The 25,179-nt window shown below is 48.6% G+C and overlaps 1 protein-coding gene across 1 annotated transcript in view; it reads left to right on the top strand.

Moving 5' to 3' along the window:
• Positions 1 to 25,179, top strand: part of PIWIL4 (piwi like RNA-mediated gene silencing 4) — a 376,427-nt gene that overhangs the window by 35,265 nt on the left and 315,983 nt on the right. The window contains exon 4 of the mRNA XM_086933498.1: positions 12,839 to 12,964. Within this exon, the coding sequence (XP_086789624.1) occupies positions 12,839 to 12,964 (126 nt within the window). The remainder of the gene's footprint in view (positions 1 to 12,838; positions 12,965 to 25,179) is intronic.

Below are 25,179 nucleotides of genomic sequence, written 5' to 3'. Positions count from 1 at the left end.
AAACGTGGGAGTCCCACTCGAGGGACTCAGAAGCAGGTAAAGGCCCCCCGGGCCTCTCAGCGTCACCAGAGCTTCCCCCAGCCCGCGTTACTCACCGGGCGTGTACTTCGGGGACTTCGCTCTGCTCTCCCGGCTCCTCTGCAAGGCGGAGGCGGGCTGCCTCTTCTGCGGGGCTCGTTGCTCGGTGCGGGGCTCTCCCTTGTCCACCGGGGCTCCCTCCTGGTCCTGGGAGCCCCTCGACATCCGGCGGCTGCTTCCTGGCGGGCCCGGGGCTCTCCCCAGCTCACGGGAGTCCCGGGCGGCCATCACTCGACTTCTTTCTCCTGCCGGTGGCGGCAGGCGGGACTTCCGGTTTGGGGCCGCGCCAGGATTGGCCGGCTGCCCAACCGCTTCCGGGTCGTCGCAGGCAGAGCGGCGGCCCGGCAGTAGACAGCAGCAAATGCCGGGTGGGCACCGGCTTTCCTTTTTAAATAACTGGCACGAGGTGGCACTCCAGCGGGGCAATGCCGGGTGGGCACCGGCTTTAAAATAACAATAAAGCGAGGTGGGCACTCGCTCGGCAAAAACAGCGGCAACCTCTGGGCCAATGCCGGGTGGGCACCGGCTTCCAAGAATAAAGCGCTCCCAAGCGCTCTAACAGCTGATCAAGTGCTCCCAAGCGCTATAGGTAAAAATCCAGCGCTTCCAGGCGCTATAAGGGCAAGACACAGCGCTCCACAGCGCTAGGGCAAAGAACAAGCGCTCCCAGGCGCTTTAGGGCATTCCACAGTCCAGCAAAAAGTCCATTAGAAGTCCAGGGGCTGGGCAGGGCCCAGGGAGGCAAGCCTTCCTCCGGGCCCCAGCAGCAGCATGCCCCTGGTCAGATTCAAGTTGGGAACAAGAACATTTTCATGGGGTCACAGCCCCTCTTTTATACACCTTTCTCTTTTGTCTGTAGGTGCAGGGTGGGGGCAGAACCAGTCGCAGCTGGTCTGTGAGCACTGTTGATGGCTCAACCACCCCTTTCATTCATCAGGCAGGCTAGGGTCATCAGTCGCACCACAGGGGGCGGAGCCAGCATTGTGTGGGGGAAACCCAGCCTCATTCAGGACACAGGCGCAGCCCAGCCCCTCCCTCTCATCAGCATGCTAATCTCTCCATTCACCACCGGGACAGACCCACACAGACTTCCTGGAGCCTGGCATCCCAGCCAGCTCCAGCCAATCACACGCCAGCACCTTCACAGCACATACACAGCCATGTCTAGAAGTGGCGCTTCCGCACAAGACACATACACGCCGCACATACCATTGCGCAGCATTCACTCTCACGAGTTCGCACATACCAAACTTGACCATGCACGCCTCACGCATCAGGAACTACCAGGGACACAGACATTCCCCATGCATTCCTATGGGAGAGCAGGCCAATCTCACACACGCACTCAGGGAGAGCACGCACTTTACACTGCGCAACAGGGTCAAAGTGCGCAAAGACCAGAAGTCACTAGGCAAAAAGTTCAGGGGTGAACGTGCCAGAAGGGCCAAGTCCAACACAACCCCCTTCCAGCCAAAACGCAGGGGAGAACAATCACCACCGTGATGGACTTCCCTGCTTGGGGCGATAGAACACGGACGCGGGCCCGCACTGCAGGGACACCCTCCGGTTCTACGCCACGTTTATCTATAAGACAAGCACATACTTAAAAAAAAAACAGGCCCAACTAGGCTACCCCACTGGTACTCCTCAGTTGTCCACGGCTAGGACCAGGCCCCAGGCCACCCAGATACCACTGGTCCCTACCAATCCACCGAGTGGGGAGTGGTAACCCCTGGCCTACATAGCCATTCTCCACTCCCTTTCTCAGTCTAGTTCCAAACTACCACTGATCTTTCAACCTAGGGTCCACACCCTCAGGCTGACCAGAGGTCACGGGCAAGAATGCCCCACCCTACCTCTAATTCTGAAGCACCCTCCAGAACACAACACTCTCACCAGTTCGGGACCTTTACTCCCTCAGCAGCAGTGACCACGGTCAGACCAGCACAAGATCGGTGTAGTGAGGCGTTGCACTTTGCGGGTTGCCAGATGCGGCGCAGGCAGCGGCTCACGGACCGCGTCGAGACGGGGACGGCGAGCGGCATAGGCTGCGCGGCCGAAGGCAGTGCCTACAGGACACCAGGCTGGTGATGACAGATTCACAGCTCCCTTAACTGGTTTACCACCTGGGATTCGAATTCACTCCTCCTTCAGCAGCAAGGCAACCACTGCAGGTCAATCCCCCATACAGCTTACCCGGTTCCTTCTATTCAGGCAGGAGTTCCTTCAGGACACTACATACAGTTGCCCTTACGTCCAGATCTGGACACACCGGCTACTGGCTCCCCAACCGAGGGACGTACCCCTTTGGTCAGATGCCTGGCGCACCAGGACTTCCTTGAGGGTGACACATAACTAATGTGTTGCGTACAAGTCTGCCTGACACTCAGGACAGAATTGGCATCACCCTGGTCACTCCTTGGCAACACAACCCTTCTGGTTGGCCCCTGACCCACTGGTTACTCCACTGGGGAACCTATCCCCCTCGCACCCCTCCATCTGGACTTCTGCACCCTCCCAACTGGAGCGGTACTGCCAGATAACAGAACTACTAGAGCCCTGCTTACAGGCGCTCCACGTTCTCTCCACACTGGGAGATCTCCCTAGAAGGACGCTCCATACGGACATGCTAGGCTCCCTCACCTGGTGTTCCTAAGAAAAAAAACACCCAGACTACGAAGACCAGGCTTGTGCTCCTCTGAGCCACTTCCACCACACTGGGCTGGAAGACCAGAACCTTTCCTTAGGGTCACTCCCCAACAATTAACACAATGACACAGGGGCAGGGGAAACTCCCATGAGCTTCAGGCCCACCCATGAAATCATGTTCACTGATGTTCTACCTTCTTCAAATACTCTGGGAGATCTTCCTCAAATGACCTATTGGTACAGCCTAGGCCCCCGACCTGATGTTCCCTTCAGAAACATTCCAGGCCCTGACACTGGGTTTCGGGCACTTGGAGACATGAAGTCCCACCCACTCCTTCTCTTGAGACAGGACGTGAGCCCCTACACCGAGACCTAGCTGGGCTACACTTAACCTCTTCCACCACACTGGGCTGGAAGACACCTCAGCCACTCCTTTTGGAATCACTCCATCCCCTATGCCTCTCTCCTCCCAGAACATTACCAACTCCAAACATCTGTCTCTAAATAGACCACAGAAATCCGAAAGCAGGCTCCACTGTCTGCAGACGTTCTTGGGAAAACTTTAACACACAAAACTTTAGGTATCTGAGCAAAACAAGAGTACACAAGCATTCAGCAAGCTCCCCATCCAGAGGACTCACACACACTTGTCCAGTGCAAAACACCATTCATCCACACACACCCCTCCCTAGACTGGTAAGGCAGTTTCTACCACCCCTGATTTCTCAACCTGACCACACGTGACCAGGTACCATCACTCCAGGGCAGGGACGGGGGACACATGCACTGAACACATTATGCTGCCACCACTGGATCCCACCCTTCTGGTGAATCCAGAAACACACTGCACTTAGGGGGATGATCTACCCTCCCGAGCTAGGGACACCTAACTCACAGTGCACAAGAAACTCATTTCCACAGAAATGACATTTTTAGCAAACTCCATACAATAATCCCCAAAATGCGATTTATCTAAAATGCAGAGTTTTGTAGATGTGGCCAGTTGCCACTGTGGTACAGCGCAAACACAAATCCTCATCCTCACCGCTGCGTCCAATGTTAGAAATGGGATCCCTGGCTGGCCAGGGCTTTCGCCAAAGTCAGTCAGAGACCACCACTCCCAAGTCAGGGCAAGGGAGTTACACGCCAAGATAACCCCTACTCGCCCTCTAGTTAACGTGGCGCGAGCAGCAAGGCTAAACTTGGAGGCGATATGAGTTAAGTATTTGCGCACGCACCCCAGCAACAACACCCAAGGCCCGCCACAAAGGAAACTCCACACAAGGTTATATATAAAAATAGCCTTTGTATTACCAAAACACATTAGATAAAACACACACTTTACAATGTGCCAGGGGCACGGGCAGAATTTACAAGGGATATGTACAAGACAGGGCCACTTGGACCACTGTCAGGAATCAGCACTTTTAGAACTTAGAATACAATACTTGTAGGCCTAGAACTTAAACATAGAGCCTAACGGACAGTACCTCCCGACCTGGTTGCAGGGATAATGCGAGTGACCTCCTTAGTAAACTTGAGCGGGCGGCCCAGCGAAGCGGCACGACTCAGGGGAGAGTGGTGCGGCTCGAGGCTTGAGCGGGCCACCGGCAAGGTACAAGCGTTTCTCTGGGGCGACCAATGTGTGCGGCTCAGAGGAGGAGGGGAAGGCAGGATGCAGGTGACCCAGCGAAGCGGCGCGGCTCAGGGGAGAGCGGTGCTGCTCGAGGCTTGGACGGGCTGCCGTGCACGAGCTGCAGAGGGGAATGAGCGAGGCACATTTCAGCGAGGCCCCAGGGGCCCAAGAGAGATCAGACAAGTCCCAGCAATTTGTCAGGGCAGGCACAATAGAGTCCACTGGTCCTGGGACTCTGGTCAGGGGGCGAGCTCAGTATCAAGCCCTTGGAATATCACTTAGCACTGACAGAAAATCACTGTAGCACAAAACAAGTAACTACTGGTAATCAGGTAAGTACTCCCTACGCAATCCTAACCACCTTAGGAACAGGTCACGCAGGGAACCAGGACCTCACTAGCACCACCTGTACTAGCAAGAACAACCAACTAAATATCACCATACATTTAGGGGTATAGACCTGGGGACAAAACACATGATGTATCAACAACACATTCAGCGGTGTAAGGAACACATGACGCATCAACACATGTTCAGCGGTGTAAGGAACAAGGCACATGATGCATCTACAACACATTCAGAGGTGCAGCAAAGAACACTTCGCATAAATCACATTAGCATAGAACTTACATCAAAGTCCAGGGTCCAGGTTGCGCCACTGCGCCAAAACCTAAACGTAGCAGCGGCCCACAAAGTGCTGGGCAGCTGAGGGACAGAACAGGGGAGCCTAAACGCTGCAGCTGGCACTAAGTGCTGCGCAGCTGGAAGGCCAGGGTAGGGAAAAGAGTGCGCCCACTCCTAAGTCCAGAACATGTCCCCTTAAAGAAACAATAGCACCAAAAACGATGTGGGAGCCTCCCAGGCTCTACACAATTATGCAAATGCTGGAGCCTCTCCGGCTCGAGAACAGGAATACACTCAAGAGACTCTCTAGGCTCGTAGAATAAAATGGCACCCTAAGCCTCTCCGGGCTTGAGAACAACTGTGTGCTGGGAGCCTCGCTGGGCTCGGAAACTGAAGAAGTGCCCGGAGCCTCGGGGCTCCTAATTACCAAATGCCCCCAGAGCCTTTTGTGGCGTCCCCCCTCTGGGGACTCAAGAGAAGCAACTGCCCGGTGCGTTGGAGTCCCTCCTCGGGGGACTCTGGGACCAAGAAATGCCCGGAGCCTCTCTCGGGAGGCTAGAAACAACAAGTGCCCTAAACGTGGGAGTCCCGCTCGAGGGACTCAGAAGCAGGTGAGGACCCCCGGGCCTCTCAGCGTCACCAGAGCTTCCCCCAGCCCGCGTTACTCACCGGGCGTGTACTTCGGGGACTTCGCTCTGCTCTCCCGGCTCCTCTGCAAGGCGGAGGCGGGGCTGCCTCTTCTGCGGGGCTCGTTGCTCGGTGCGGGGCTCTCCCTCGTCCACCGGGGCTCCCTCCTGGTCCTGGGAGCCCCTCGACATCCGGCGGCTGCTTCCTGGCGGGCCCGGGGCTCTCCCCAGCTCACGGGAGTCCCGGGCGGCCATCACTCGACTTCTTTCTCCTGCCGGTGGCGGCAGGCGGGACTTCCGGTTGGGGCCGCGCCGGGATTGGCCGGCTGCCCAACCGCTTCCGGGTCGTCGCAGGCAGAGCGGCGGCCCGGCAGTAGACAGCAGCAAATGCCGGGTGGGCACCGGCTTTCCTTTTTAAATAACTGGCACGAGGTGGCACTCCAGCGGGGCAATGCCGGGTGGGCACCGGCTTTAAAATGACAATAAAGCGAGGTGGGCACTCGCTCGGCAAAAACAGCGGCAACCTCTGGGCCAATGCCGGGTGGGCACCGGCTTCCAAGAATAAAGCACTCCCAAGCGCTCTAACAGCTGATCAAGCGCTCCCAAGCGCTATAGGTAAAAATCCAGCGCTTCCAGGCGCTATAAGGGCAAGACACAGCGCTCCACAGTGCTAGGGCAAAGAAGAAGCGCTCCCAGGCGCTTTAGGGCATTCCACAGTCCAGCAAAAAGTCCATTAGGAGTCCAGGGGCTGGGCAGGGCCCAGGGAGGCAAGCCTTCCCCCGGGCCCCAGCAGCAGCATGCCCCTGGTCAGATACAAGTTGGGAACAAGAACATTTTCATGGGGTCACAGCCCCTCTTTTATACACCTTTCTCTTTTGTCTGTAGGTGCAGGGTGGGGGCAGAACCAGTCGCAGCTGGTCTGTGAGCACTGTTGATGGCTCAACCACCCCTTTCATTCATCAGGCAGGCTAGGGTCATCAGTCGCACCACAGGGGGCGGAGCCAGCATTGTGTGGGGGAAACCCAGCCTCATTCAGGACACAGGCGCAGCCCCTCCCTCACATCAGCATGCTAATCTCTCCATTCACCACCGGGGCAGACCCACACAGACTTCCTGGAGCCTGGCATCCCAGCCAGCTCCAGCCAATCACACGCCAGCACCTTCACAGCACATACACAGCCATGTCTAGAAGTGGCGCTTCCGCACAAGACACATACACGCCGCACATACCATTGCGCAGCATTCACTCTCACGAGTTCGCACATACCAAACCTGACCATGCACGCCTCACGCATCAGGAACTACCAGGGACACAGACATTCCCCATGCATTCCTATGGGAGAGCAGGCCAATCTCACACACGCACTCAGGGAGAGCACGCACTTTACACTGCGCCACAGGGTCAAAGTGCGCAAAGACCAGAAGTCACTAGGCAAAAAGTTCAGGGGTGAACCTGCCAGAAGGGCCAAGTCCAACAGCCCCCTTCAGTTCCAACAGAAGTGGTGAGTGATCAAATGCCCCCTGGGTTTGCAACCTTATATCCTAGGTGCGTGCAAGCTCTGTATTTGGCACAAAGACATAATTATTGTGTGCCATTGCGTGAAAGGTACAGCCTGCCTCATCCTGCTAAAATGAACGCCACACATCAGATAGTCCCATAGCATCCACCCATCCTGGGAGACTAGTGGCTCTATGTGTTGTTGAAGATCTTGAGTATCAGACATCATGACATCTGTCTATGACTGCACTAAAGTATCCTCTGATGAGCAGATTGTCAGGGGTTTAGACCAGCCAGAGCTGTAGAAAGTTCATGTAAGGAGCCATTAAGAAGGGGTAGAGAGGAAAAGATGCTGACGACAAGTGTCCATTGTTTACTGTGCATAAGGCCCGAGACAATGACGTATCTACCTAAGCCAAGTGGTCTGCCACTGTGTGAGTAACTCTAAAGAAGGTTGTCTTGTGATGCAGGACAGCTATCCTGCATGAGGTAGATGTAAACCCTGCATGACACACTTTGCTGTAGCCTTACCATCCAAGGAATTCACAGTTGGAACCCAATAGAAGAGTTTCTTAAAGGAAAAGGATATTGGGAGCATAGCATTTGATGAAATGCATAACAGTCCTTGTATGAATTTTCTGTTAAGCCCATTAATGTTCCTTGAGATTACGCGAACTAGAGTTGGTTGTTCTACCACTGTATAGGGATGTGTACTATTGTTGGATGTAGTACAATAGTGGTCTGTTTATCCATTAAAAACTATAGAAAATAAATCAAACCCAAAAACAATGAAGTACCTCTCCACCCAATTCCCCCACACCGCACACTTCTTTCCCTGAAGCATCTGTTGCCCATGTTATCCAGTATAAGGAACAGGAAAAGACCAGAACAAACTACTGCTTATTATTCCATATGCCCAGGAATACGATAATGAAATGGGGGGGGTGAGGCCGGGGAATGGAACAAAACCACTGCAGCCCCACATGGTTTGTGTTTGAAGCTGGGTCCACGACAGACGTGAGTCAGCCATTCCTAGTGTGATCCTCTGCTCGTAATGTCAGTAAGTAATATGTAGGCACCACATAATAATGCTTTATTAATCGAAAGAAGTACCTGAATTCTCAAATGCACTGTGCAAGGGCTCCCTGTCCTTATCCACCATTCTCTGGGATAATCTCAAAATCTCCGGCCACCTGACTTGTCTTCATCTTGAACTTTGCTGGTGTGGCTGTTTTATAGATTCTAGGGGTTTCTATTGAAAGGGTTCCTCTCGAAGGGTGCTAGGTTGCCGGATGCTACTGTTGACCTCGAGCCAGATCCATACTTCTTTAGGACTATAGAAAAATGTGCTTTGCCATCATGGAGAACTTTGAGACATGCTGAAGTTTACAACATGTATATAAGTTGCATAGCTTGAAGTTTATGTTTGACTTCAAGGAAGGATTGGCGTTAGCGTTAAACCTTAAAAGTATAGTCCTGGAAGAGTATAAATGTTCGCAAACTAAATGTGGAGACACCCCTCTTCCTTGCCGCCTGGAGGACCACGTCAAGGTCCCTGTAGTTAAGGAAGTGGACAATTAAGGGGCTTCCGGGGGCTTAGCAGCAAGTGGTCAATGGGCTCTCTTCACTATAATGCAGGTTGAACCTCAGTTGGGAGCTAGATTTGGACCTTAGTTGTGATGGAAGGGGTCAGCTGAGGTCCCTCAATTCACTCAGGCATACCCACCATCCAGATGTTATTTTGCTGGGAGCATCCTTCGGTGTTTTTCGTGATGTGGCGCAATTGTGCCACGGGAGTTTGTACGGTACATTCGCGTTTTTCTGCCTCAGTAATCCTGCTCTCTGTCGTTGTCACTCTGTCAACCACATTGCAGAGATCCTGTTATAGAAGGGTTAGATCTGCGCTTACTTCCCCAATTATTGTTTCCAGGGAAGAGCAGGAGTTTTTGATGGCTTGTAGGATGGTGGACATAGTGTTAGGTGGTATTTTATTGCTCTGTAATTGAAGGGGGGATTGGACTCTGTAGAGCTCGTAGGTTTATTGACTTTGTCCATAGTCAGTAGCTTGTCCACTCAGGGGTTTTGGCTTATCTTTCTCCATGGTTGAGGCCATTTAGGATTATCTTCAAAGAAGTATATCTCGCTGTAGGTCCACATATCTATGACACAATCAATATTTCTGAGTGGCCTCTGCTGCTGGGACCAGTTGGGGGTGGGGGGTTCGTTGGTTTTCAGAAAAGAGGGGAATGAAGTAAGAGTGGGTTGAGGGGAGTAGACTAGTCTTCCAGCAAGGGCAGCAAAAAGGTAATGAAGGGTGGGGCCCTGGGCCACATGGAAACTCAATGGAGCTCACTGACACCCGCTGTGATCACTAGAGTGCACGTGCAGCTCCAGAGTTGATGATTCAGTCTGTAAAAAGTTCAGGACTCACTTGGTGAGCTGGCAAATGAAGTTATTAGTGGCTGTTGCAGAGAAGGGTGAAGCTCAGTGGCAATGGAAGAGGACACCAACGAGGCCAGAAGCAGTTCCTGCAAAGCATGCCTCATTCACTTTAAGTGGATACTTAGACGGTCTCTGTTGTGTCCTCTGAAGATAGACACCAGGAGCCAGGATGTATATTTAAGTCTTCTTTATTAATCTTCAGATCAGGTTTCATCAGTCTTAACCCCAGCCAGCCTATTGTGGCACCAGATCCACCAGGAGCAGCCTGCCTAGCTGCTCAGCCCATCTCTAACTGCCAACACTCATCCACTCAGACACCCAGGCATTCCACACATCACAGGCACACCAACATTCTATGACCAACTCGCACTCTGGCTGAGCAGCTATAGGCAGCTGGGATGGAATACATGTTATACAAATAAGTAGGGTATAACAGTCTCCTTGAGAAGGAGCCTGGTCTGTGCAGTCACCGAGGTGGAAGAGGGGGGCCTGGAAGATCCAATGTCCCCTTTGTTCCTGCTCTGGTAGTGCCAAGTAGTCTCCAGGAAGACGAGGCCTCTGCCGCTCATGCCAGTTGTCTATTGTATGCTGGAGCAGTCGACTAAGCCCGCAAGCCAACCATCAAACAAGTTTACTTGCCGGGACTCCCTTCCCAGGCAAATGTGCTGTTGTGAACACCGTGCCTCTCTCCTGCTGTGGCCCCATCAACCGCCCTTGTCCTCTCCGATGGCCTCAGGTATTTTCATCATGCAACTCTTCTGTTGCAACCGCCTTTTTTGTTAGTCCGGACCAACGTAGGGAACTGTGGCCCATTGGTGTCGTCTGTCGCGATGTCCTCTCAGTGGCTATGGCAGCACAGCATCAGCTCTTTCTCAGTGAAATTAACTTTTATATGTTGCGAATGATGTTGAATTTCAGGATTTGGAGTGGGAGATATTTTGGTTGAGTCTGCCATCTTTGACAGCTAAGACACTCCCCACTTGTATTACAATTTTGAAGTCTGCGTCTAGGATGAACAGCCAGTCCCTTTCAGGAGTCTAAGTTGGATGTTCAGATGTGTACTTGAATGTTGATTTTTTTTATGTAGAATGATGCCAAGGGATGGAGGTTGGCTGTGTAGCGAGGGAGGGCTAAATTTATATTTTTCTAGATTGGTAGCTGTTTCATCAAAAGATTTCCTACAAATAGAAAGTTGTTGAAATGCTATCAAATTGCTTCTTTAAGCTGTTCCCAAATGATGGAACAATGGAAAGAAATGCAATTCTTATACTATAAGCAAATTAAAGTACATAAATGTGACTTTTCTGACTTTTGTATACTCTGTAACCATATGCAAAAACTCTGTTTCTTGTTTTCTTTGGCTTCCTGATTAATTTTGAAGTTCAGGGTTTCCTATTGCATTATTTCCGTTCCACTTTGTTAGGTGCTAAATGTTGTTCTGTTATTTTAGATGATCTACCTATTTTAGTTGTGTTCACCTTAATAATTTTTAATCTGTAAAAACACATAATTTACTACAGACTAATGGACGGAATTTGCACTTTGCAGTAAAGTACTTGTAGGTTGTGGAATGCCATTGGCATTCTTCTCTTAACTGGGAAATGATCAGATAATTATTCTCTGCACTGCAGCTTCGCAGATATTAGCTAGAGAATTTTTGTCCAGTGAGTTTGCAAGATTGTCTTGTGGCCCTGGGGTACCCTGCAACTAGAGAAGAAGTCAAGGGATGGTATTGTGTGGAGAACCATATAAAAGTGCAGGTTTCACAGAGGCAAATTTTGAATATGGGATTTCTAACTCCAAAAAAGGCATTCAAACCCACTCTCGCATCATGGCTAAACCTTGCCAAGCTGAAAAGGAAAAAAATCCTTTTGCAGTCATACAATCAGATCTCCGCAGGTTTGAGGTGCCAGGTAGCAGGAAGCATGCTAACCATTTAGATTTGAATTCAATTTCAAAATGATGTTCAAAGACTAGTTCGGAAAAAAACTAATGTGCACTTGAATTTGCTGAATCTGAATTTTAAAAAATTACCTGCTCTATATACGATAAAAGGCAATTATAGTTAAAATGTTTAAAGCTCTCTCGCACAGTCTAATTCAGAAATCTAACTATATTCAGAGTGACATCTTATTAAGGGGTAACATTGGCTTGATTGAAGTGTAAACCACCAAATCCCATCCTAGCGCTGCTTTGTTCAGCAATGGCGAATGCAACCTTTTTAGACTCGTCGTTCAGAGTTCCTAAAACAGACATTTACATTTTTGAGTTGTTAGATTTGAGTGAGTCTGTATTGAATAGTTCTGAAGTGGTCCTATGTTACCAGTATCTGATGTGATCCTTAAAGATATTGGGCCCGATTCACAGAATGAACTTAAGACTCAATCCTAAACTTACTACTATTTTGGTATTCACAGAATCCACTTACTACTTTTGGCATTCACAGAATGAACTTACTACTTTTGGTATTCACAGAAGTTAGGATTTTGTCTTAAGTCTGTCTTAAGTCTGTTTTAAGATTGTCTTAAGACAACTTAAGACAAAATCCTAACTTCTGTGAATACCAAAAGTAGTAAGTTAATTCTGTGAATGCCAAAAGTAGTAAGTGCATTCTGTGAATACCAAAATAGTAGTAAGTTTAGGATTGAGTCTTAAATTCATTCTGTGAATCAGGCCCACTAAGTCTGCCCAGTGCTTTTCTGTATTTGTCTAATAATTTTAAACATGATCAGTATTTTAATATCCGAGGACCCTAGCTCCAAATCTTGACTGATAAAGGGATATATTTTGTGATCAGCAGTTAATTTGTGTTAACTGGCATAAAAAATGCCTCCTGTTTGACCACACACGTGGGAATCTTTTTCTAGCAGATAGAGGAGAAAAATGTATGCACTGTGTGTTTGCCTTTCTGAAGGTGATGCAATTGCTTTTTTGCGTCTATCTGTCTGAACGTACAATTTTTGACATATTTACAATATAGTCTTTAATAGCTAGGTCTGGCCAAGAACCATGTGATGAAATAACATTTCACAATATTGAGGAGGCATTTTGAGTTTATGCTCCATACCTCTTTGGTTTTACTCACAGTTGTGCTCAGAATGTAAGGAGTGAACTTTGTACTCATGATGTAAAGAAACATGGATTTAGATTGGTAAATAGCGAACATAAACAAGAGAATTTGCGTGAAGAAATTAGCGTATTGATTTTTTAAAGATACCCTTCCTTTCGTTTTTAATTAAACAGTGTATCTATTGATCTTTCTAACTGATCAAATTTTTTTCTAAGGTTCCTTGTCTGCCGGTGATGGAAGGCGTTCCTTTCAAGAGCGGGGTGGAAAGTCCGGTCGCAACCTTCATGATCTTGGGATAAATACCAGAGAAACAATGTCACATGTAAAGGACTCCAAAACAGGTATTGTCATTTAATTTACTATACCAGAGTCGAAGCCATGCAATTAGTTAAACTTGCCTTGATTATTATGCATAGTTTTTTTTTATTTGTGTATGTTATTACTGAGTCCACCCTCTTGGTTACTAAGGGGCACGTGTACAACTGTTTTTAGCTGTCGCAAATGGAGATTTGGGCCATTTGCAACCGCTAAAAAGGGTTGTAGCATGTATCAACCCTAATTTGCGAGTCAGTAACCTGTTACCGACACGCAAAATAGGGATTGCGAGTCGCTATTAGGGAGGGGCAAGGGCGTCCCTTCCTAATAGTGAGTCTCAAAGGCACGTACAATTATTTTGCGACGAGAATGTGTTCGCAAAACAATCACCATTTACTGCCTACTTCAAGTAGGTGGTAAGCCATCGCAAATGGGAAGGAGTTCACAGCGGACACCTTTCCCGTAGTGATTGGCAGCAAAAACGTTTTTAAGAGCAGGCAGTATTCCCACGGACCACTGCGTACTCTGAAAAAAAAGAAACAATTTTGTTTCTGAAACGCATCCCATTTTCCTTTATGGAAAATGGGGTGCCTTTAAAAAAAAAAGGTGCTTTATTCAAAACGTTTCACAGACATGGGGGTCTGCTGTGGGCAACAGGCCACCATCCCTGTGTTGTTGCCATTCCCATTGGGTCGCAAATTACGATCTGTCTCATGGATATTGATAAGGTAGGTCATTTGCAACCCCATTGGGAATTGCAAAATGTGTCTGAGACACATTAGTAGATTTCCTTTAGCGACTCGCAAATCGCGAGTTGCAAAAATTTTCAAATTGTGAGTTGTTAAAATTCGCAAATTGTACCTTGCAAAAGGAAATGGCTGTACATGTGGCCCTAGGTGTTTATGTTCATATTTGAGGATTCATAGAACCTGATATAATTATTACTATTTGCAAACCAAGATGTGTAAATTGACATATACAGAGGTTTGCAAAATTACCTATTAATGAATACTGTTAGCTAGGTTGCTATTGTAACTTCTTGCGATTGACTGTGAATGCAAGAGCGGTGGTCAGCTAGGCACAGCAGGGCTCTAGTCCTGCATTTGTGTTTTCAAACATGGCACATTTATTTAAAGCAAACCCTGCTATTCTTAACAGACTGGGTTTCATTACAAATTATGTTTTCCTTTTTGGGGAAACATCATTTTGGAGGGGAAGGGGGGCTGGCAGTGATTCCTTGGACCACTTCTTCCATCTCTCTCTATCCCCTCACCCCCAAGAGGCCACTCAACAGAATTCATAAAAAATTGACCTTTTCGGCTCCACGTGCAAAGTCTTTTTTTAGAAAAACCCACAGAGACACAGTAGAACCGTAATATAAAAGATATTACATGTATCCAGAGCCTGTAAATTAAATGCAACTAGTCGGCTGCAACACTTATTGTGGTACCCACTAAAGTAGCGCTGTAAAACATTTCTCAGGCCTGCCACTGCAGCCTGTAGTGGAGTTTGAACTAACAGTTTGATTTGGCAAAATAAACCTTTTGTACTGCCTTTTCTCTTTTGAGGTCTCGCGTTGAGCAGCGCATGCGCTGCATGCACTGTCTCAGCGAGACCTAAAGTAATCTACATGTTGAGTGAAACTCCGGCTATTGACGGCTAATATGTGCTGTTGCTCGTAATTTGTTTAACATTGCATTGCTTTTTCTTAGGTTGCTTATGGTTGGTTCGCGATGCCAAACGTCACTTCCTTTGTGCTGCCATTTTGCAGGACAAAAGGGGGTGGTGATGGATGGAGCATCTGAATCAATCAAACACTCACACCCAGTCAAAAGATCTGGGTTTAATCCATCACCGTTCTTTAGCCCACTCAGCCACCCCAGTTCAGACATGGCTATATGCAATTCAGTACAACCCTGTGCCTCATGGGAACAGTCCAGCCCGAACTGCCAAGCCATGTCTTCCCTGGACCGGAAACAAGCTTCCCAGGACCGGTTTCTGGCATTCCAGCCGTCTTCAGCCCGGCTTGCTTGAAGCCAGTGGCAAAGTGAGCAAGGGACTCACGTCTGAGCATACCCTGCCACACTTATGGCGGCCAAAAGCGGTACAAAAGTGGGTGGTGATGGACGGAGCATCTGAATCAATCAAACACCCACACCCAGTCAAAAGATCTGGGTTTAATCCATCACCGTTCTTTAGCTCACTCTGCCACCCCAGTTCAGACATGGCTATATGCAAATCAGTCTGACCCTGTGCCTCCTGGGAACAGTCCAGCTCGAACTGCCAAGCCATGTCTTCCCTGGACCGGAAACAATCTTCCGAGGACCGGTTTCTGGCATTCCAGCCGTCTTCAGCCCGGCTTGCTTGAATCCAGTGGCAAAGTGAGCAAGATGCTCCGTCCATCATCTGAAGAACTGGGTTTTAGAACACAGCGGCGCCAGGGATAACGCCCGATGTCTTCCGATTCCCCTGCCTCGGCAAACAGAGACACAGGACACTTTTTGATGACGTCAAAGACCAAATTCTATTGGCTGCAACCAGGAACAGAGATCTACGAAGCACAACACGGGTGGTTTGCTAGAGACTGCACAAATTCATAGAGCGGAGCATCGTCTTTTATGCTAAAAATCACATTCCTGGCTAGCATCAATTACATACAAACTGACCAATAGAAGGTTGACATTTCAAACATATCGCATGACGACAATCCCACTTTCCGCTGTCCAGCCCACCAGAGATGACAAGGCAAAATCCAACATTCCTGTTCGAACGGGCTGGACAAACCCATCGTAAAGACCTCAACCCAAATCAATAATTAAGCCATAAAGGAAGGAAGAGAAGCAGATGAGAAGCAAGATAGAAGGGTGTGTGTGTGTACCATAAACTCAGCAGTGTCCTGCTCTTTGATCTCTATCTGACCAGCTGCTTAACAAGGAACTGGCTCAACGAGGTCAGCCTCGGGCAAGGGAGTCAGTTTGGCCAGGTCACACAGAAGTCAGCTAAAGGTGTACGTGTCCCAAAGACTCGTTCGGCCATAGTCATCGGCCTATGTGAGGGCAACCACACAAAATGGCTGCCGCACACAAAATGGAACCCGAGGCTTCAAACAAAATCTCTGAATATGTAGTGTTCTCATTGATCGATTATGATGAAAACACTCGTACATACCGCACTCGTCATTTGCGGTCCGCTGATACCAAAATCGGCTATATCCGACGACCTTCATTGAACAGGTTCGTAATCTACGGAACCTCAGACCCGCAGTACCGCAGTACCACAGAACCACAGACCCTCCTTTTGCCCTTATATAGGCAACAAACCCAAACCCATGTCAGTCTGAATCCAGGTCTATATTCATCAGATTATCTAGATGTTGCTGTAGCATCATCCTAGTACTTAGCAACTCTCTCTGAACAGGTCTCCTCACACACGAAGTAGCACCGGAGCCAGATATAGTAGGAGCACACTGTACACAGAGACAGAACAGGAAAAGGATAGCGAAGATCATCCCAATGACCATCAGAATCTTCCATCTCCACGTGGATATCAATCCCCAAAACCATCCCATCAACGACCAGTCTCCCTCGTCTATATGTACAGACTCGGAGATCTTATGTAGCTTGGAAATGGCCTGGAAGACTGTCGGAGCATTGTCTGGAATGAAAACGCAGCAGCTCGATTGAATCAGTTTACACACCCCACCTCTATCTGCAAGTATGACATCAAGCGCAACTCTGTTCTGAAGAGTCATAAGTCGATCCGACTGGAGCTCAGCAGTCAAGTTACTAAGGGCACCGGCAGTTTCGACTATGGTGGACTCAACCACTCTCTTCAACTGTCGAATGTTCCTGCTGTTAGCCATAGGTCCCCAGAACGGCAAAAAACCCTTAAAGAAATCTCCCAATTCTTGCCCTGCGGTATCTTCCTTACTGAAGACACCTCTAGCAAATCTCGTCTTGTGGTAATGTGCCGCAGCTGTAAAAGTGGGAGGCAACAGGAACGAAACAAAACATGTGCCCGAGAAGTCAGGGGGCAACCATGTGTACGCTTTATCGTAACAGATGAAATAGGTACCCTTAGCTGCTAGGAACGCTGGGGAAGTCTGAGACGCAAATACATAAGTCTCAGTGCAGACACTCTTCCCTATCTGAGCTCTCGGATTCTTGCCATTACCTTGCAGACAATAATGACCCCGATGGGGCACTATCCAAATCGGTGGAGAACTTTTCGCTCGCCTGTTAACACTCAGACTAACTCCATATCCAGTAAAGTTCCAACCAATGTATGCTTGTGTCTCATCTCTCGGGATAGTCTCATAGGAACTAATTCCCCTAATCATGTCGACTATACCCTTGTCCAGAGCACTAGTCTTCGGACTATCTTTCACGGAACATTGGGGATAGACTCCATGAGCATAAATGAACATCGTTCTATATGCCCAAATAGAACCATTGTAGCTAAAAGGCAAAACCGGGTAAGGAATACCTTTATCGGTAGTATGGGGCATAAGGCCACAAACCCAACAATTTGTTGTGTTCATTACTAGCTGGTGTTGGTGCAGGAGCTGAACAAAGGAATTGTTAGCAAATTCCAATCTTCTAACGATTTCATGTTCGGGCAAAGGGTGAAAAGAATGAGAAGAAACAGTAAGAGAAGGTATGGGTTGCGTAGTGGCATGAACGTCACTTGAAAAAAGAATGTCACATAACCAATTAAAAACATCATTAAGCTAAGCAACATAAGCAAACACAATATTAAAAAACGTTTTCGTCTCATCAATTTACAAATTTTGCTCTTAAAGCTTATTCTTTCAACAGGTCTCTCCTTCTCAAAAAACTCCATCCTCTATAATTGCTGCTCGCGGCGTAGGGTGTTCTGTGCTAAGGCATGCAAATTATAACGCTCTTTGCCAGGCAATGTCTGTTCACGGAACAGTAAGTCAGGTTCAACAGTGTTCAAACGGTTCAATGGAGGCACAGCTTCTTGAAGAAGATCATCACTTTCTTGCTCAGTGTTCGTTCCAATCAAATCGGCATCGCTGAAAGGCAGAAAACGAGGCACGGTCTCAGTCTCAGAATCAGGAAGTCCTTTCCGGACCCACCGGTCGTACAGCAGTGACAAAGGGGCCCTCTTACAATGTACGCCGTGGATCCAGTTCTTTTTACCGTGCACTCGTACTGCAGAACGGGTGGATAATAACACCAAATAGGGTCCGTTCCAGCGGGGCTGCTCGTTCTTGGTCCACTGAAAGTTTTTGACGAGCACCCACGTTCCAGGTTCAATGGCGTGTCCTGGATCTTCAGAAGCTTGTGGCAATGTATCGTGAACCTGTTGATGCAAAACACACAATTTAGCCGTCAACTCATACAGGTAGTCAAGAAACACAGGATGTTCTATTTCGCTAAACTTTGTCGGCCTCTGCACTCCCCAAACATTTTCCGGGTGACCAAAAACTACCTTGTATGGACTCAAACCCATTTGTGAATGCAAGGTCATTCTAGTGGACAAAAGGGCTAGAGGCAAAGCATCTGGCTATTGTAAACCAGAGCTCGCTTGAATTATGGCCAATTTCAGTTTAAGAGTGCCATTATAGCACTCGACTAGACCAGCTGATTGGGGATGATTTGCAGCATGGAACTTTTGCCTAATGCCTAATCCATCACATACTCTCTTCATCACTTGACCCACAAATTCACTCCCATTGTCACTCCAGATCATTCTCGGCAAACCATACCTAGGGAAGAATTCCTAATAAGGGCTTTCGCTGTGGACAAGGCAGTGTTATCCTTCAAAGGGTAGGCTTCGACCCATCTAGAAAAAGAGCAAACAACCACTAACACGTACTTCAGGTTGTTGCACCTCTCCATGTGGATGAAATCTAGCTGCAAAGCCTCAAACGGATACGTTGGAGGAGCAAAAACCCAGCTGGAGTTGGAGTTCCCTTACCAGGATTGTACATCAAACACACTATACAGTTCTTAACCAGATTCTCTGCACACTTAGAAATTCGGGCATTCTGCCAAACCGGAGCCAACAACTTACAAATCCCTTTCACGCTGATATGAGCCAATCCATGAGCCATTGTAACCACTGGAAGAACATACGCATCCGGGTTACAACCATCTCTGATGCTCTGACAACTCAATCCAACAACCATTCGAATCCAATTTACCCTTACTCTCTCTCCATTCATTCATCTCTTTCTCTGTAGCTTCAGCTTGGAAGGATTTCACACTCTCAATCGTATCTTCACACATACTTCCATCCGGAACCCATCTCGCCGGATCCGCAACATACATTTGACTCATCACATCTCTTGCAGTTAATTTCGCGACTTCATCTGCAAAGGCATTACCACGACCAACATCATCCGTAACTTTCTTATGCGCACTGCATTTCACAATCGCTACTTGCTACGGCAGAGTAAGTGATTCAAGAAGTTAATTCACCAACTGACCATACTGGATCTTGGTCCTGTGCGAAGTCAGAAACCCACGCTTTCTCCACAAACGTCCAAAACTATGAGCCACACCGAACGCATACTGGCTATCGGTATACACAGTCACTCGTTTTCCTTTCGCCAACACACACGCTCTTGTTAATGCAATCAACTCTGCTGCTTGCACTGAATTTGTGGGATACGTGCAGCTTCAACAATCGTATGCAAAGTCGTAACAGCATATGCTGCAGTCGTATCACCATTCGGAAGCTTGAAGCACGAACCATCAACCCATAGAGTACCATCACACTCTGAAAGAGGAGTATCCCTAAGATCTATCCTCCCTTTCGTTTCTTCCTCAGTCCTAAGGAAACAATCATGCTGTTTGGTAACCTCTGTCTCAGTTGAAATCGGCAACAACGTAGCTGTATTCAACGTGTTGCATCTCTTTATATGCACATGACTCGCTAACAAGGTCAATTCGTAACCTGACAACCGAGCACTAGTTAAGTGCTGTGTCTTGGTACGATTCAACAAGGTATCCACTGCATGTGGAACCATCACAATCAGTGTATTGTCCATCACTAAACCAGCAGACTGTCGAATCGAGACAGCCGCTGCCGCTGTAGCTCTCAGACAACTCGGCAATGCTCTAGCTACCGGATCCAAAGTCAACGAAAAATAAGCGCATGGACGCTGCTTATCACCAAACTGTTGAGTCAAAACTGACAATGCACATCCCTCTCTCTCGTGGACATACAATGTGAAAGGCTTACTGTAGTCGGGGGTACCCAACACAGTAGCCGAACACAACGCGTCACGTAATTCTGAAAAGCTCTTCTGACATTCGTCAGTCCAAGGAATAGGATTTGGAGTATCCTTAACAGTAAGAGCTATCAAAGGTTTCGCAAGCAACGAAAAATTAGGGATCCACTGTCTACAGTATGATGTAATACCTAAGAAAGCACATACTTCTCTCTGTCGTAGGCACACTCATTTTCGCAATCGCTTGAATTCTTTCTGGCGTCAGTTTCCTTCCCTCCTTCGATAAGAGGTGACCTAAATAGGTAACTTCTTGTCAACAATATTGCAACTTCGAAAGAGAAACCTTATGATGGAAATCAGACAGATGACGTAACAACGACAAAGTAGCCTCTCTACAGATCTCTTCATTGTCAGCAGCAACTAACAGATCGTCAACATACTGAATAAGAGCAGCACCATCAGGTAAAACAAGCAAGTCAAGTTGTTTCTTCAAAGCCTGACTATAGATCGATGGACTCTCGCAGTAGCCTTGAGGAGAGCGCTTTAACCGGAAACTTCGTCCTCCTAAAGAGAAGCCTAAAATATCTCTACTCTCCACGGCAATCAGGATGCTGAAGAAAGCATTCTTCAAGTCAATCACCGAAAACCACGTGGCTGTAGCCGGGATCAAAGTCAGTAAAGCGGTGATATCAGGTACAACAGGAAATTGCGGAACAACTATCTTATTCAACTTGCGGAGATCGATCACTAACCTATATACAGGAGGTTGAGAAGAATCAGTTCTCTTCAGAAAAGGCAAAAACCGGACTATTGCGCACATTACCTCTTGTTTCCTCAATCACATCTTTCTCAATCAGATCATAGATGATCGCCAAAAGTGCTCTTTCACCATCACTGGAAATACGATATTGCGGAATACGTGGCAATCTAGCATTCGCTTTCAACGTCACAACATATGGCGGAATCTCTAAGAGACCCACATCATTAGGACCAGTAGCCCAAAGAGAATCAGGGAGAGAAGACAATTCAGGTGGAAGTTGATCTTTAGACAAATACATCGGAGAGATCGCTCTCTTACCCAATGTAAGATGTACTCCTGACGGAGAACAATATAGCGTCGCATACAATCTCTTTAACAAGTCCAATCCCAACAAGTTCTCACCACAACCTGTCATCGTTCTCACCACAACCTGTGGTCAGAATGAGGGGTGCTTCGAATTCACAAGGTCCAACAGAAATAGACAACGGACTAGAAATCGGATTCGTAACCAGGGCGCCAGAAAAACCTACTGAAACATTCTTTAAGCCACACAAAGGTGCGCCAGGGAGTTTAGAGTGCATGATAGAACTCTTCGCAGCACCAGTATCCAACAGAAAAGGCTCTGACACACCTGATGCAATCACTTACTGTTAGACCTGGCACATTGGCGCGAGTTTCCCTTCCACTTTTTGCTGGTGTGCCTCCGATGTTTTGCTGGTTTTCCGATACTCAGGGCACTGCGCCACGGCCGACCCGTGCCGCAATGCAAGTGCTCCCTACTGTAAATTGTACATGTGATTGGTATCCATGATTGGTTCATTGGATTTACTGTTAGTCCCTAGTAAAGTGCACTAGGAGTGCCAGGGCTTGTGAATGCCAATACTGCTAGTGGGCCTGCAGCGCTGGTTGCGCCACCCACAGAAGCAGCCGTAAGATGTGTCTGGGGACTGCCACCGCAGAACCCGCGTGCAGTCTCGTACTGTCATGCTGGCTGGGCAAGTGCAACCACTTGCCAGCCCCGAAACCTTCCCTTGACTTCATATTAGTCACCCCTCTGGTAGGCCTGAAGGCAGGGTGCATTGTAAGTGTAAGGTAGGACAAGCCCTGATGTGTGTGGCATGTCCTAGTAGTGAATTACAACTAAATTCGTATTTCACTATTGTAAGGCTACCTGCTTCCTTTAGGCCAGGATGGGCTGCTGGAATTATTACACCCTATAATCCCAGCAGGCTCAGGGAGCATGGTAGAGAGTCATGTTTAGTATGCCTGAACTCAGGATGATAAAATACTTCTTTTAGTAAAGTTTATTTTAATATCCTGTGATTGCAAATGCTACTTTTAGAAAGTTAGCATTTGCTTGCCTAACCATTTCAGCCCGCCTCTGCTGGTATGTGTATCTGACTGTCTGGGATGTGTGAGTGACAGGGCTGGGGGATGACAGGTGGTGAATGCGCAGATTACACCTTAGTGGGAGGTAGGAGTGGCTCTTGACTCGGGATCTTGCTGTGCTCTGCCACCACAATGCTGGCTCCACCCTCCTGGGAAGCGACTGATGACTCAGCCGACACCTGGCCCAGGAAGGGCGAAGCCCCATCAACAAGGTACTCTGGCTGCCCCTGTCCACACAATGCTGGCTCCACCTCCTGTGGGGCGTCTGATGCGCCTGCCCCTCACACTGAAAGCAGAAGCCGGATTACACCCACCGGAGTACTCAAGGACTGAAAGTGGCTATGCAAAGGCCCCCTGGCCTGCAAGAACAAAAGAAATGCAGTATAAAAGAAGGAGCCTTGCTCCTTGTAAATTAGATCCTGTTTGTGCTACAGAAGGAACTCTGCCCGACGAGAAGGACCTGGAAGGACAAGGAAGGGTGCTGACTCTTGCCTGTGTCTGGTGCCTTGCTGCAGAAGGAGAGGAAAAGGAAAGACTACAAGAAGACTTTTGCTTTGAGAAACTTTGTGCCAAACTCTGCGGAAAGATCTCCAAGGGCTTGCTGCTGAACTTGCCCCCTGACCAGCGCCCCAGGACCAGTGGGGGCTACATCCTGAAGAAAGCGACTGTGTGTACTGCTTATCGCTGCGGTACTGACAGAGGGGTCTGGGAGCGCTGGACAAGCCTGCCACGCTCCCCGTAACCAAGGCATCGACATCCCCCCGAGCACCGTGACCGGGGCCCAAAGCAACAGCGAGAGCAACGTGAGGTCCAGCCGCCGCTGGCCCGAGCACCGTGACCGCAACTGCACCGGGAGCCCGAGAGCAAAGTGAAGGAGGACCCGTCCGGTCCAAGCTCTCGAATTGACTGCGCTTCGAGCCGTCAATCCACCTGCGAAGACGGACAGCCGCCCTGTGATAACCCCCCTCTGGTCGGGATCCTGCCCGACAGCTCAGCTGTGAGCGCACAGCTGCAACCGGCCCTTGGCTGGGTACGTCCTGCACTTGGGGACCATCCTGCCACTGGTCGCCACCACACAGCCGCCGCCTCCAGGGTCGGAGCGAACGACGAAGGAAGGACCCTGCCGCCACAGAGCACCGCCGCCCCGGATGACCCGTGACCTGCCCGGCTGAGAGCCGCAGCGAACAGCGACCCCGGAAAAGCAACGCGACGTGGGACAGCTCCCCTGGAAGCCGCCCGCTCCACAAGAATTTGAAAGGTACTGTGTTGTATCCTCACGGTGCGAGCGTCCTGCAACTCGAGCTCGCACCACGCCATCTGCTCCCAACGCGAGCCGCCTCTGAAACCGAGGCTCGCACGGCTCCTGGCCCTCGAGGCCCCCGCAGAGAGCGCATTGAGGCGCTACGAGACACTGAACCTTGTTGAACCTGGGCAGAAGGCCCGAAAGATTGCTTATTGCTAAGAGAGAACTGTGGCAACCTGAACTTAAGTAAACTGGAACCGCTATTGAAAGTTTGACCACTGTATTTACAAGCCTGCTTGAAATTTATATAAAGATATATATTTTTACAAATACAGTTTGGTGTCATTGTGTGGTGGGTTGGTTGTGATGGTGTGATATTGCAAATGTTTAACCCTATGTGCCCCAAAGATTAGCCTAAGACTGCTTAAGCCACACTACCTAGAGGGTAAGCAGAGGTTGTCTGGAAGGTAACCCTCAGCCCTGACGAGGAAGAGAGAGTCCCTGCTTGTCGCTAGTGCTACACTGTGCCAACTAGAGCCTCCCCCTTCCTACACTTACACATAGGGTCCACTGTGATCTACTGGAACTGAAACAACACCCTCTCTTTGTCTATGGCTGTCCTAGCAATCATTACCATCCAGATTCTCACCTTCAACGTAGTAATCGTCCGCATAGTACTGCGCCGTCCTACCAGAGGCACCATTCTGCTGATCAAAGCTATTCATAGAATTCTGTGGAGGCAAAGAACGCGCATTCTGACCACGACCTCTACCTCTAGGAGCTTGTTGAACACCTCGACCTCTCACACCAGAAGCACCCTTCGTGTGCTGTAACAGAACCGGACAACTACTCTTGAAATGACCCTCTTCTTTGCAATACGCACATTGAATAGGGCCTACGGGAAAACGTGGTTGAGAAGACTCGAACCTTTGCGAGTCTCTCTGATATTGCTGAGGTTGCTGATAATCGCGCTGATTATTACGAGGCGGATAAGCTTGCTGTACAAGAACCTTGGTCTTCAATTCCTTAGTCTTCTTATCTGCTTTCTCTAGCTCATCCTTATTTCTATTCTCGTAGTACTGGGCAGTAGCCAAAATCAGCGCTGACGTAGAAACAGCCCAAGCACTCTCAGAATCCTTTAACCTATTGCATAGTTCGGGAAGCAAATTATGAACAAACTTGTCAACGAACAACCGTTGACCACCTTCTGTACTCATGTCCTGACCACTGTGGTCCACAAATGTCTCTTCGAACCTAGTGAAAAAGTCGGACACAGTTTCGTCTTTCTTCTGCTTACATGCAGACAACTTGTCCCAATTAACACGCAAAGCCGGCATTAAAGTCTTCATATAATCAATAATCCTACCAGGTAGTTCAGTAATCACATCCTCCGGTTTAGCACCACCTACTTGTCTAATATCTGCAGCTCTAAGATTATTCCATGTATCACCTAATTCATGCGCATGATCCGTGTGACGAATCTTTCCCCAAATAGGCTGTGGAACAACATTCCCAAACAACATATCTATATCAGCCAGATTCATGATACAGGAATCCGCAGTTTGAGATAGCTCCTTATAAAACCCAGCTGTTTTTTTACGCGGATCAGGTAAAGTCTGCTTAAGAGCTAAAACTTCAGCACGCT

Source organism: Lissotriton vulgaris, chromosome 8 (assembly GCF_964263255.1).
Source record: "Lissotriton vulgaris chromosome 8, aLisVul1.2, whole genome shotgun sequence".
NCBI classification, from domain to species: domain Eukaryota; kingdom Metazoa; phylum Chordata; class Amphibia; order Caudata; family Salamandridae; genus Lissotriton; species Lissotriton vulgaris.
Note: the sequence above shows the minus strand (reverse complement) of the source record. Positions and strands in the feature narration are given on the sequence as shown.